General features: G+C 45.5%; 1 protein-coding gene across 4 annotated transcripts in view; it reads right to left on the bottom strand.

Moving 5' to 3' along the window:
* plekhg7 (pleckstrin homology domain containing, family G (with RhoGef domain) member 7) overlaps positions 1-14,584 on the bottom strand; it is a 98,144-nt gene that overhangs the window by 27,650 nt on the left and 55,910 nt on the right. For all 4 annotated transcript variants that reach the window (XR_009515388.1, XM_059987731.1, XM_059987730.1 and 1 more), the window contains 2 exons: positions 12,122-12,296; positions 9,445-9,560 (listed from right to left, as the gene is read on the bottom strand). Coding sequence is in view for 3 of the 4 variants with exons in the window: in XM_059987731.1 (XP_059843714.1) it covers positions 9,445-9,560; positions 12,122-12,296 (291 nt within the window). In the remaining variant the exon portion in view is untranslated. The remainder of the gene's footprint in view (positions 1-9,444; positions 9,561-12,121; positions 12,297-14,584) is intronic.

Genomic DNA, 14,584 nt, shown 5'->3' with positions numbered 1-14,584 from the left:
TTTTATTCTTGGGAGACCTCCAATGCCTTATATACCCTCAGCATTATATCCTTATTTTTATATTCTAGTTCTCTCAAAATAAATGTCAACATTGCATTTGCCTTCCTTACCACCAACTCAAGGTGAATTTTTCCCCTTTTAAAAAAAATTGCCCGTCTTTCTTCCTTCTACCAAGGTGTATGACCATACACCTCTCTACACTATATTCCATCTGCCACATTCTTCGCCAACCTCCTAAGCCATCTGGCAAACTCCCTGCTTCCTTAACACTACCTTCTCCTTTGCCTGTCTTTGTATTGTCCCCAAACTTGGCCATGAAAAGCCATCAATTCCATCATCCGAATCATTGACCAATAACGTGAAAAGAGGCGCTCCTAACACTGACCCCTAGGAAATAACGCTTGTCACCGGCAGCCAACCAGAGAAGGTCTCCTTCATTCCCACTCTTTGCCTGCTGCCAGTCAGCCAATCTCCTATCCATGCTCAAATCTCTCCTGTGATACCTTAGGCTCTTATCTTGATCAGCAGCCTTATGCATCACACTTTGTCAAAAGCCTTCTGAAAATCCACATAAACAATGTCCATTAACTCTTCTTCGTCTATCCTGCCCACTATTCCCTCAAAGAATTTCAACAGATTTGTCAGGCAAGATTTCTCCTTAAGGAGACCATGCTGACTTTGACATATTTTATCATGTGACTACAAACCTCGTCCTTAATAATGGACCCCAACATCTTCCCAAGTATTGAAACTCTCTTCTGCCTCCCTTCCTTCTTAAAGAGTGGAATGACATTTTCAATTTTCCAGTCCTCCAGAACCATTTCAGAATCCAGTCATTCTTGAAACATCATTCCTAATGCCTCCACAATCTCTTCAGCCACCTCATTCAGAACCTTGAGGTGTAGTTCATCTAGTCCTGGTGATTTATCTACCTTCAGACTTTTCAGCTTCCCAAGCACCTTCTCCTTAGTAATAGCAACCACACTCACTTCTGCCCCGATACTCTCGAATTTCTGGCATAGTGCTGGAGTCGAAAACACAGCGAAAACTGATGCAAAATACTTATTGAGTTCACCTGCCACTTCTTTTTCCCCCATTACAACCTTTCCAGCATCATTTTTCAGTGGTTTGATATCCACTTTTGTCACTCTTTTGCTCTTTATATATCTGAAAAAACATTTGATATCCTTGTTTATATTATCTTCATATTTCATCTTTCATCTCCTTATTGCTTTCTTAGTTCCCTTTAATTAATTAAATCCCAACCCATACACACAACCTGAGCTGATGGCACTGGCTATACTTGGTCACAAAATACTAGATATACTTCTGAACTATGATCACTGCAACCACAGCCTATAATTTCTCTTTAAGAAACATGCTTTTGAACTGTCTAAATGAATTAGTAAATTTATGATCTCCTGAAGGATTCAGCGAACTTGACTTTCAGGAATGCAGGTCGGCTGCTCGAAGTCAGCCATTGCTAAGATTACCAGAAGAGAGTGCACTGGGTGGATTTCAAGCCAGATGAAAGTGTTGAGGTATGAGATTACCTCTTCCAACATCCTCCTAGCCACTGGAGCACAAGACAGATCTGAATCAGAGGGAAATGAGAAATTGCCGCATTATCTGCTTCATGGAGACGTGGCACAATCGGAACATGTCAGACAAGGCGATCACGCACAAAGGCTACTTGATCGACCAGATGGATCGATCTGCATTCAGGGAAGGCAAAAAGTGGGGAACTGTTTCTCATGATAACCTCTTTCTGGTTAGATGTAGCAATCTTATCATACTCTTGTTCTCCCTACCCAGAACATCTAATGATTAAGTCCTGACTGTTCTACTTACTAAGAGAGTTCTCTATAACCCTGACCATAATTTATGTACCACCAACAACAGCTGTTAATCAAGCACTCGATGTATTGAGTTCCAAGATATGCAAACAAGAAATAGCCTACCCTGACGCCCTTCGCCTCATTGGCAGGGACTTCAGTCAGGCTTGATAGAAGAAATCTCTGTCCAAACATCATATTACTTGCAGTACCATGGGTCCCAACACACACGACCACTGTCTACCATCAGGAATGCCTACTGTTCCACCCCTAGGCCACATTCAGGAAATCAGATACTCTAGCCTACCTGCAGAGGCTAAAGAGCGAGGCTCCAGAAGTAAGGACAACAGAGAGGTCCTCATGGGGGGTGGAGACAGAGGAATAGCTACAGGTTTGCTTCAGCTCATGTTCAGGGACTCTTCAGAGGACCTGAGTGAATAGGCCACAGTTTTCACAGTCTCTATAAAGTCACTTGTGCTCGTGAATCCCCACGAAATCATTCAGAGTTTTCTGCAACTAGAAGCTTGGGATGAACCAGGAGAACTGCAATCTGTTGAGGTCTAAAATGGTGACCTTCAAGTCTGGCAAGAGATCCTTATGTGACCTATGGAAAACCATCTCTCATGCAAAATAGCAAACTCAAAACACAGCAGGGCTTGAATGCCATCACCTCCTACAAAACCAAACAAAGCAACATAAATAGGTACATATAGCTTAGTAAAATAGAGGGCTATGGGTAAGCCTAGTAATTTCTAAGGTAGGGACATGCTCGGCACAACTTCGTAGGCTGTAGGGCCTGTATTGTGCAGTAGGTTTTCTGTGTTTCTACAAAAAGGTTTCACTCCCAGATGAGTCAATGGCTTTTCTGCTCACTTTGGCTGATAACTTCATCAATTTCCACAGCCATGATGACTCTGTGATCTTGAGGCTGACGTGAAAGCTTCCTTCAGGAGGGTGAACCCATGGAAAGCATCCGGCCCGAACGGTGTACCTGGCCGAGTACTAAAGACCTGTGTTGGTCTGCAGGCTGGAGTGTCCACCCCTTACCTGAGCAGTCTGAGGTATCCACCTGCTTCAAGCAGCCTTCAATAATACCAGTGCCCAAGAACATGACACAATGACTATCACTTACATCCACTGTGAGGAAGTGCTGTGAGAGTTTGGTCATGAGCACATCAACTGCTGCCCTAGAAGAGACTTGGATTGACTCAAATTTGCTGACCATCTCATCGGATCTACAACAGATGCCATTTCATTAGCTTTCTGCTCACCTCTGCACCATCTGGACAGCGAAGATGCTCTTCATACTACAGCTCAGCATTTAACACTACCATCCCCTCAAGACTAATCAATAAACTCCATGACCTATGCCTCGTTATCTCCTTGTACAACTAGATCCTTGATTTCCTCACTTGCAGACTTCAGTCTTTTCGGATTGGCAACATCTCCTCCAGAATCACCATCAGCACAGGAGCACCACCGGGCTGAGTGTTTAGCCCCCTGCTCTACTCACTTTACAATAACGGTTTGGCACAGCTCTAATGCCAAATTAAAAGTTGTTCATGACACCACTTTGTTGGCCAAATCAAAGTTGGTGACCAATTTGCATATAGGAGTGAGATTGAAAAAACTGGTTTAATGATGTCACAACAAGAACCTCTCACACAACATCAGCAAAACCAAACAGCTGGTTATTGACTACAGGAGGAAGAAATCAGGGGTCCCTGAGCCAGTCCTCATTAGGGGATTGGTGATGGATAGGGTCAGTAACTTAAAATTCCTGGGTGTTATCATATCTATCCTGAGACCACATGTAAATGCCATTTAAAAGAAAGCACAGCAACTTCACTTTCTTAGAAGTTTGCACAGATCTGGCTTGCAATCTCATGCTTTGACAAACTTCTATAAATGCACTGTAGACAATATCCTGACTGATTGAATTGTGGGAACATTGGCTGGTGGTGTAGTGGCATCAGCACTGGACTTCAAGGCAGATGTTCAAACCAGAGTTCAAACCCAGCCGGCTCCCAACCTGGGCAGCAGCATTATCTGTGCGGAAGAGAGGCCTGGGAATCTACTGCCATATCTTGCTATGAAAACCCTATGGACCCTATGGCCCATGAGGTTACAAAGAGTTGGACACGATTAAATGATTGAACAACAACAAATGCAAACACCAATGCCCAAGAATGGAAAAGCCTACAAAAAGTAATGGACACAGCCCGGTCCATTACAAGATATATCCTCCCCACCACTGAGCACATCTACAAGGCGAGCTGCCAGAAGAAAGCAGCAGCCAGTATCAAGCACCCCCATCATCCAGGCCATACTTGCTTGTCACTGCTACCATCAGGAAGGAGGCACAGGAGACTTGGGTCCCACACTACCAGGTTCAGAAACAGTTACTTCCCTTCAACTATCAGACTCCTGAACCAGTGTGGATAACTTCACTCAACGTAACACCGAACTGACCACTGAACACAACCTCTGGACACACCTTCGAGGACTCATGTTCTCTGTGATATTTATTTATTTATTTATGTATTGTTTCTCTGTATTTGCACAATTTGTAAACTTTCATTTGCATGTAGTTTTTATTTGATTCTATCGTACTCCTTTGCTCTACTGTGAATGTCTGCATGAAAATGAATCTCAGGGTTGTTCTTGGTGACGTATATTTACTTTGAATATGGTAGATCGTCTAAATTCCAATGTCTCGGTTTAGAATGAGTTTAAATGATAGCATCTGGAGGGTGGTGGAATAGGTGGTGATGCGTTTACTTGTTACTCATGGAGATAACATTCCACACTACCACCAAGACAATGTCATCCTTCCCAGTGACTAATAACTCGCTTGGCATGCAGTGCAAAAGCAGTGAGATAGAATATGAACTCAGCAGGCCAGGCAGCATCTACAGATGAGAGTACAGTCACCATTTTGGGCCGAGACCCTTCACAGGACTGTAAGTAAAAAGCTGAGGAGTCAGAGTTAGAAGGTGGGGGAAGGAGAGCGAGAAACACACGGTGATAGGTGGAACTGGGGGCGAGGGGTGAAGTAAAGAGCTGGGAAGTTGATTGGTGAAAGACATAGAGGACTGGAGAAGGGAGAATCTGAGAGGAGAGGGTAGAAGAAAGAAAAGGTGGAGGAGCATCAGACAGGGGTGATGGGCAGGCAAGAGGTAAGGAGTAAGGTGAGAGAGGGGAAAGGGGAAGGTAAGTGGTGAAGGGGGGGGGACATTCCCAGAAGTTTGAGAAATCAATGTTCATGCCGTCTGGTTGGAGGCTACGCACTAGGGTTATATAGTGTTATTCCTCCAATCTAAGTGAGACTTCATCACTACAGTGGAGGAGGCCACGGACTGACATGTCAGAATGGGAATGGGAACTGGAATTGAAATGTGTGGCCACTGGGAGATCCCATTTTTTCTGGTGGACAGAGCGTAGGTGCTCAGTGAAGTGGTCTCAAATGTATGTCAGGTCTCTTCAATATAGGGGAGGCTACACCAGGAGCCTCGGGTACAATAGATGATCCCAACAGTCTCACAGGTGAAGTGTCGCCTCAACTGGAAGGACTGTTTGGACCCTGAATGATGGTGAGGGAGGAGGTGTAGGGGCAGGTGTGGCAAGGATAAGTACCAGGAGGGAGATCAGTGGGGAAGGACGAATGGACAAGAGAGTCACGTAGGGAGCAATCCCTGCGGAAAACAGAAAGTGGTGAGAAGGGAGAGATGCGTTTGATAGTGGGATCTCTTTGGAGATGGTGGAAGTTACGGAGAATTATGTGCTGGACATAGAGGCTGGAGGGGTGGTGGGTGAGGACAAGAGGAACCCTATCCCTGGTGGGGTGGCGAGAGGATGGGGTGAGAGCAGACTGCGTGAAATGGAAGAGATATGGTTGAGGGCAGTGTCGATGGTGGAGCAGGGTGGGAGGAGGTATAGTCCAGGTAGCTGTGAGAGTCCGTGGGTTTATAATAGACGTCAGTAGATAAGCTGGCTCCAGAGATAGAGAGAGAGAGATTCGGAAAGGGGAGGGAGGTGTCAGAAATGGACCAGGTAAGTTTGAGGGCTGAGTGGAAGTTCGAGGCAAAGTTGATGACGTCAACAGGTTCCACGTAGTTGCAGGAGGCAGCACCAATGCAGTTGTCGATGTAGCGTAGGAAAAGTTGGAGAGTGACACAAGTGTAGGCTTGGAACACGTAGCCGACAAAAAGGCAGGCACAGCTGGGACTCATGGCTACACCTTTGTTTGAAGAAGTAGTTATTGAGAATGAGGACAAGTATTCTGTCTTATATCTGGTCTGGGTACCCTCCTACCTGATGGCATAAACATTGATTTCTTGAACTTCCGGTAATTACCCTCCTTCACCATTCCCCAACCCCCTTCCCCTCTCTCACCTTACCCCTTGCCTGCCCATCACCTCCCTCTGGAGCTCCTCCACTGTTTCTTTCTTCCATGGCCTTCTGTTCTCTCCTGTCAGATGCTCCCTTCTCCAGCCCTTTATCTCTTTCACCAATTAACTTCCTTGCTCTTTACTTCACCCCTCCCCCTCAGGTGTCACCTGTCACCAGGTGTTTCTCCCTCCCCTCCCCCATATTCTAACTCTGACTCCTCATCGCTTGTTCTCCAGTCCAGCTGAAAGGTCTCGGCCTGAAACATCGACTGTACTACTTTCCACAGGTGCTGCCCGGCCTGCTCAGTCCCATCAGCATTTTGTGGGTGTTGCTTGGATCTGCAGATTTCCTCGTGTTTGTGATAAAAGATGATCTGGAAGGGGTCGGTATTTCCTCCAGTTTCCATCACAGGGGTTCAGGTACCAAAGCTGTGCCAACACCTATACTTTCTTCGAAGCCTCGGCAGATCTGACATGCCACCAAACCCTCGAACAAACTTGTATGGATGTACGTTAGAAAGTACCCTAACAGGGATGGGCTTCCAAGATGGCACTGAGATGGTCCCTGCCAAGGTCATGGCTCAGATTAGGTTGTTTTTTTTTTCAGTGATTCCTAAGGATTTATTTTTTTTGGAGATAGGGTGGGAGTTAGGGATCAGGTTCGGGTTTTGGGACCCGGATGCAGGGTAATTGGAGGACAGACCTGGCTCTAAGTCTCCTCTGCACGTTTGAAGGCCGAGGACCTGGATGTGGCTGGTTGTCCGGTCTGCTAATCAGAAAGGACCTGGATGTGGCTGGTTGTCCGGTCTGCTAATCAGAAAGGACCTGGATGTGGCTGGTTGTCCGGTCTGCTAATCAGAAAGGACCTGGATGTGGCTGGTTGTCCGGTCTGCTAATCAGAAAGGATCAGGCTGTGGCTGGTTGTCTGGTCTGCTAATCAGAAAGGACCTGGATGTGGCTGGATGTCTGGTCTGCTAATCAGAAAGGACCTGGATGTGGCTGGTTGTCCGGTCTGCTAATCAGAAAGGACCTGGATGTGGCTGGTTGTCCGGTCTGCTAATCAGAAAGGACCTGGATGTGGCTGGTTGTCCGGTCTGCTAATCAGAAAGGACCTGGATGTGGCTGGTTGTCCGGTCTGCTAATCAGAAAGGACCTGGATGTGGCTGGTTGTCCGGTCTGCTAATCAGAAAGGATCAGGCTGTGGCTGGTTGTCTGGTCTGCTAATCAGAAAGGACCTGGATGTGGCTGGATGTCTGGTCTGCTAATCAGAAAGGACCTGGATGTGGCTGGTTGTCCGGTCTGCTAATCAGAAAGGACCTGGATGTGGCTGGTTGTCCGGTCTGCTAATCAGAAAGGACCTGGATGTGGCTGGTTGTCCGGTCTGCTAATCAGAAAGGACCTGGATGTGGCTGGTTGTCCGGTCTGCTAATCAGAAAGGACCTGGATGTGGCTGGTTGTCCGGTCTGCTAATCAGAAAGGACCTGGATGTGGCTGGTTGTCCGGTCTGCTAATCAGAAAGGACCTGGATGTGGCTGGTTGTCCGGTCTGCTAATCAGAAAGGACCTGGATGTGGCTGGTTGTCCGGTCTGCTAATCAGAAAGGACCTGGATGTGGCTGGTTGTCCGGTCTGCTAATCAGAAAGGACCTGGATGTGGCTGGTTGTCCGGTCTGCTAATCAGAAAGGACCTGGATGTGGCTGGTTGTCCGGTCTGCTAATCAGAAAGGACCTGGATGTGGCTGGTTGTCTGGTCTGCTAATCAGAAAGGACCTGGATGTGGCTGGATGTCTGGTCTGCTAATCAGAAAGGACCTGGATGTGGCTGGTGTCGTCGGCATGTACTGGGATCGAAGTCCCTTGCAGGCAGGCGCCATGAAATCTGGCCACCCTCTAGGAGTGCGAACGGTGAGACCGGTGTTTAACCCCCAGGGTTCTGATCAACAAGTCTGCAGCTCATTGCCTGGGTTTCAAGTCCTCATTCGGGGTCTTCATTAATCATCATCAGCAAATCCTGGGTCAATGCCAAGGACCAGAGCCCTGGCATCGGTCAGAAGCTTGAAAGCCGACTAGATGTCCAGAAGCTGAGTCCAATAGCAGGAGCCCCAAGTCTGCACGTCCACTGGGAAGGCGAAGGCCCAGTGTCTGCAAATTCACAAGTTCATTGGTGGCTGGAAGCCAAAGTACATGGCCTGTCCTGAAGTCAGAGGATTCTTTCTGAGAATGGGTGGGTGGGAGGGAGGAGCAAAGCTTGTTTTGGTGTAATTGCTTTGACTCTGTGTTATTCCGATAAATATAGAAGAGTACAGCACAGGAACAGGCCATTCAGCCCACGATGTTGTACTGAACCAGCTAATAAGCAAATCAAAAACTCCCAAACACTCATTCCTCCTACCTACACAATCTCCTTACATCCATGTGCTTACCTAAACATCTCTTAAAAACCTCTAATATATTTGCCTCTATTGCTATACCAGGCAGTGCATTCCAGGCATCCACCACTCTCTGAGTAAAAAGCTTACCCTCACATCCCCCTTCAACCTACCCCCGCTCACCTTCCATGCATGCCCTCTGGATTTAGGCATTTCAACCCAGGGAAACGTACCCTCTCTCATAATTGTGTAAACCTCCATCAGATCTCCCCTCAGCCGCCGGTGCTCCAGAGAAAAGAACCCAAGTTCATCCAGCCTCTCGTGACTGTACGTGCCCTCTAAACCAGGCAGCTTCCTGGTGAACCTCTTCTGCCCCCTCTCCAAAGCCTCGACATCCTTCCTACAGTACTGTACGCAATACTCCAGATGAGGCCTAGCCAGAGTTTTTGTTCTACTCCAGACCAAACAGTAATGGCTGATTGAATTAGTGATGCAGGCTCTGGACTTGTGTTCCATGTACTGTGTTTTGCACCTTGGCCCCAGAAGAACAAGGTTTCATTTAGCTGTATACTCTATGTGTGTATGGTTGAATGTCAATAAACTTGAACGTGAGCTTGAACTGAGAATTCAGGAAATGGTGGGGAGGTTGTGAGCTCAGAGTAGTGAGCTGATTTTCGTTGAAGCTGACTAGTTCACCACGGGAGAACATGCACGAGGACCCTATCAGAGATGAGCTAAAGGAAATGTATGGATTGAGAGTTTAGATGAAAGCAAAGAAATTAACCAAGAGTTTAAGCAGAGGTGAGAAGTGGTTGCCGGGCAGCAATAAAACAGTACAGAGAACAGACCCACCTCAGGCACAAAGGCTTTCTTGTTCCTTTCCCAGACTGCAGGCCAAACAATAATCTCCTGGAGCTGCTGGAACTTCTGAATCCCTTCCAGCCATTTCACTTTTCCTTCAAGATCACCTGACACAGAGCACACAGACAAAGCTATCAGTAAAAGTGACTTTCACACTGAAGTGATTCCTTAAAGTTGTTATAGCCGGGGGTAGTAATGGGGACAAGCTCCCACTGCTTGTTAAATGCTCCCAGTGGTATTTGCCTCAAATAGCCTCTGACAACCAACTCTAGCTCCTGGCCTTCATGTATGGTTTAATTACTAACCTTGGCAGAACGATTGAAGGACTTGAGAAGGAGCACAGGAACAGGCCATTCTGGTGCCTGGTGCCTTGTTCATCAGCCATGGTTGGTGGCTCAAGGAAAGCCCTGATCTCCAGCCTCAGCTGCCTTGTGGCCATACCCACTCGTGGGGAAGGCTTCAGGAGTAAACCCCAAGTAAAAATCTGGAGCTGGAGTCCCTAAAGTAGTCCTATATTGAGTTCAATGTTGACCGGCAACTCCTGCAACCTCGCTGGTGCAAAACTCCATCGGTTTCTGCCATTCCTTTGGATTCATCAGCTACATGGAGAGGGGGAGCCTGCTGCATGGGAACAGCTTGCTCTCCATATTGTACTGTCTTAGCGTGAATATTGACTGAACGTAGACAGCTACGATGCATTATCCATGGTAGATCCTGACCAATACCCTGAACTATTCTTCTAGACACAGATTATTTGCTGAAACTACTTATAGTGTCCCTTCCAGAATAGGTGGCAGACCTGAGCTAGAGATCTGGCTGATCACCAATTAGCTAATCACCAGCTTTGGTTGGGAATGGCAGGCGACCACTGGGGAGAGTGGGAGATCACATCACCAAGGGAAGACTGTTCTTAAGTTCAGTTCAACTGCTCAACTGCCTGAGGGGTAAGGAGAGTTCTGTAGTGTCAATACCACCCCCCCCCCCTTTCCTCCCAGATAGGCTTCAGTAACTGCACATTATGACTCCAGCCAATCACCTGTATTTCACTATTTCACAAATCACTATTTCCTGCCATTATCTTTTTGTTTGTTTGAATAACTCAATAGAGTTCCTGTAGAAAACTTGGTCCATTGACGAACCACCCACACACAATTAATGTTTTGACTATTAATAGTCAAAGTTACCTTGTCAGGGTGTTGTATCGCTTTGTTCTGTTACTCTGGTGAACATGAATCTGTGTTGTCACACATTTCCAAGTAAAGGTGCAACAGTCTTTACTGAGAATTTTGTGTAGATCTGGCATGTCATCTAAAACTTTGACAAATTTCTATAGAAGTGGAGAGTGTCCTGACAGGTTGCATCGTTGGCTGGTAGGGAAATGGAACTGTGTACAGAAAGTGGATACAGCCCAGTCCATCACAGGCAAAACCCTCCCCACCCATGGAGCACGGCCACAAGAAAGCAGCATCCATCACCATGGCCCCCAGCGTTAAGGCCATGCTCTCTTGTCGCTACTACCATTGATCAGGAGGTACAGAAGCCTTAGGTCCCACACCACCAGGTTCAGAAACTGCAAATGCCCTAGAACTATATAACAATCACAGCACGGGAACAGGCCATCTCGGCCCTCCTAGTCCGTGCCGAACTCTTAATCTCACCTCGTCCCACCTACCCACACTCAGCCCATAACCCTCCACTCCTTTCCTGTCCATATACCTATCTAATTTTACCTTAAATGACACAACTGAACTGGCCTCTACTACTTCTACAGGAAGCTCATTCCACACAGCTATCACTCTCTGAGTAAAGAAATACCCCTTCGTGTTTCCCTTAAACTTCTGCCCCCTAACCAATCATGTCCTCTCGTTTGAATCTCCCCTACTCTCAATGGAAACAGCCTATTCACGTCAACTCTATCTATCCCTCTCAAAATTTTAAATACCTCGATCAAATCCCCCCTCAACCTTCTACACTCCAATGAATAGAGACCTAACTTGTTCAACCTTTCTCTGTAACTTAAGTGCTGAAACCCAGGTAACATCCTAGTAAATCGTCTCTGCACTCTCACTAATTTATTGATATCTTTCCTATAATTCGGTGACCAGAACTGCACACAATATTCTAAATTTGGCCTTACCAATGCCAATTTTAACATTACATCCCAACTTCTGTACTCAATGCTTTGATTTATAAAGGCCAGCGTTCCAAAAGCCTTCTTCACCACCCTATCTACATGAGACTCCACCTTCAGGGAACTATCAGGGTCTGACTTCATTCACCATAACTTTGAACTGTTTCCAAAATCTACAAGCTCACTTTCAAGGATTTTACATCTCATGCTGTCAGTATTATTTATTTTCATATTTGCAAAATTTGTCTTTCTTTGCACATTGGTTGTTTGTCAGTCTTTGTTTATGTATGGTTTTTCATAAACTATATTGTATTTATTTATTTTCCTCTAAATGCTTGTAAGAAAATCAATCTCAAGGTAATATATGGTAACATATACATACTTCAATAATAAATTTACTTAGTACTTTAATGTAAATTAACATTCAAATTAAGGTTGCAGGTCTCTCACTGTGGCAAAACGGGCAAGTTTACACTCAGTGGGAACCCTCGTCCTGACCAGTTAGAGTACGGCCCAGAGCTAGGGATGTGCACTCACAGATAGAATTGTCCACCCGCCTGATGATGGCTTCGATCTCTTTCTTTGCATTTGCATCAGTGCTTCTGTTCCAAAGACTCCTCAGGAGCAGGGGGTACCTTGTCAGCCTCTGTAGCGGTGAGACCAGCAGGTCGGAGAGGTGCAGTCGCTTGCACTGTTCGTTCTGTTCACACCACTGTCTTGTGCAAAACAAAAACAGAGGGAAACTTTTGTAGGAACAACACTGAGCAGCAGTTAGTGGAATGTGACAGTGGTACTGTGTTTATTAAAGAACTAGCAAAGAGTCATGGTGTTCTACAAGAAGGAAACAGGCCCTTTGGCCCAACTCGTCCATGCCAACCCAGGTGCCTCCCTGTCTTAGTGCCATTTGCCTGCATTTAGCCCATATCCCTCCAAACCGTTCCTGTCCATGTACCTGTCCAAAGGTCTTTGTAATTGTATCCATCTCTACCTCTTCTATGCACCCACCACCCTGTGTGTGAAAAACTTGCCCTGGGCATCTCTTTAAATCTTTCCCTTCTCAGTTTATATTTATAGCCTTTAGTTTTAAATTCCCCTACCCCTGAAACTATGACCATTCACTTCATCTGTGTCCCTGGTTATTTTGTAACTCTCTGTAAGATGTTCCTCAGCCTCGTTTGCTCCAACCACATCCAAGCAGGACTGCACACAAGTTTCACCAATCGTTTATACAGCTGCAACACACACAAAATGCTGGAGAAGCTTGGCAGGCCAGGTGGAAAAAAGTAAACAGTCACCATTTCGAGCTGAGACCTTTCATCAGGACCATCCTAATGAAGGATCTCGGCCCAGAATGTCGACTGTTTACTCCTTTCCAAAGACGCTGCCTGGCCTGCTGAGTTCCTGCAGTATTTGTGTATGTTGCTTTGGATTTCCAGCAACTGCAGATCTTCTTATTTTTTTACGGTTGTAAATTGCTATCCCAACTCAATGTTCTTTCCAATAAAAGCAAGCATGCAATATGCTTCCTTTCCTTGTCTGCCCCTGTTTCCATTTTCAGGGAACCATAATGCCTGTTAGATTAGACTGTGTAGTTGTTACTTTGCTTGTTGTTTAACTTCCTAATGCTTGTATGTATTTTTGTATAATTACCTATACAGTATACATGTCACTCTTCAATGTGTTTTCTAGTGGGTGCAGTTCCCTTTGTGCCTTTCTGGAAACTTTGTAGTTCTAGTGGTGGCTATCCCATTACTTGAATGGAGCCTATCTTATTGGTTGATTTAAGCCATGAAATTTAAAGGGAATTAGCAAACTGGTATTAGGGCCGGACCATGCTTTATGTTTTTTGTTTGTGCTCTGTGCCTTTGTCTTCCCCGTTGCACTGGGCTCAGCCTTTGCTCCTCATCTTTCCTCGTTCCTTAGTTCTTGTAGTGCTTAAAAAAAATGACCATAAGCAAAAAGTTTTATTCCTCATCCTGACTTCCAAAGAACCTTGGATCAAGGACACCAGGATCCAACGCACCCCGAGATTTCTATTCTAAAATATCCCCCAGGGAATGTGTAAGCTTGTGTAAGTGTCACCATCCTCACCCCAGCCACCTATTTTCTATTCCTCCAAATCAAAATGAAAGCCTTGAAGACTAAACTAAATGAACCAAGCTTTTCAATGCAGCATTGGACATTCAATATTGGATAAGAGCTTTCACTTTTGATGCAGAGTAGATCCCTACCAAATCTTTCAATTGCAATTCTTTATAACCACTTAATACTCCCCAAACAAATCAAAAACTCATTAATGGACTTCAAATAGAGATTTGTCTTTTTTTTGGTCTTAATTTGGCTGTTTTACATCTCCAGTCCAGTTTAAAGCTTCACACGAACTAATTCATGGTGCTTTCGTACATGACTTTTAACCTGACCTTGCACCCTGAAAGGCCCAGAATTAAATACTCTACAACTCTGCATCTGTAATACTTTAATAAACAAAAGCTTTTGAAGTAAACACAGTCTTTTGTTAATGGTTTTTCTTCAGTGTTGTTGGCAGCAGTAATTAGATTAGCATGTCATTTATTGCAAATGTTAGGTTAGTGAAATTAGCTATCAGTCCCATCTTCCCACAGTTACCACAGCTTTGACCTTTGACCAGAATAGGGACACACTGTCCAGATTCCTGATGTGACATCACTTTGATTGACAAGATACCTTTTGCTTACAACACGCACAAATTGCAGGCCAGAATATCGCAACTCTTAGATTTCCAGCCACTGTCCAGTTTTTGGCACTAAGTTAGCACACGTTAGAATGGTGTAGTGTTATTGATGTGCTATCAATAACTCTAGGAGACTGGAAGTAGAGTACAAAATGATAGGCTTTTATTAACAGTGAATACGGGTACGACCATGTTGAAGACTAAGGGAGGAGCAGTGCCCCAATCGCCTTCATACAGGGGTCTGTGGGAGGAGCCACAGGAGCAGGTAGCAGAGGGGCGTGTCCAGACAG

The sequence above is a fragment of the Hypanus sabinus genome, chromosome 13, assembly GCF_030144855.1.
Source record: "Hypanus sabinus isolate sHypSab1 chromosome 13, sHypSab1.hap1, whole genome shotgun sequence".
Lineage (NCBI taxonomy): Eukaryota > Metazoa > Chordata > Chondrichthyes > Myliobatiformes > Dasyatidae > Hypanus > Hypanus sabinus.
The sequence above is the reverse complement of the archived record's forward strand: the minus strand, read 5'-3'. Positions and strand labels throughout refer to the sequence as shown.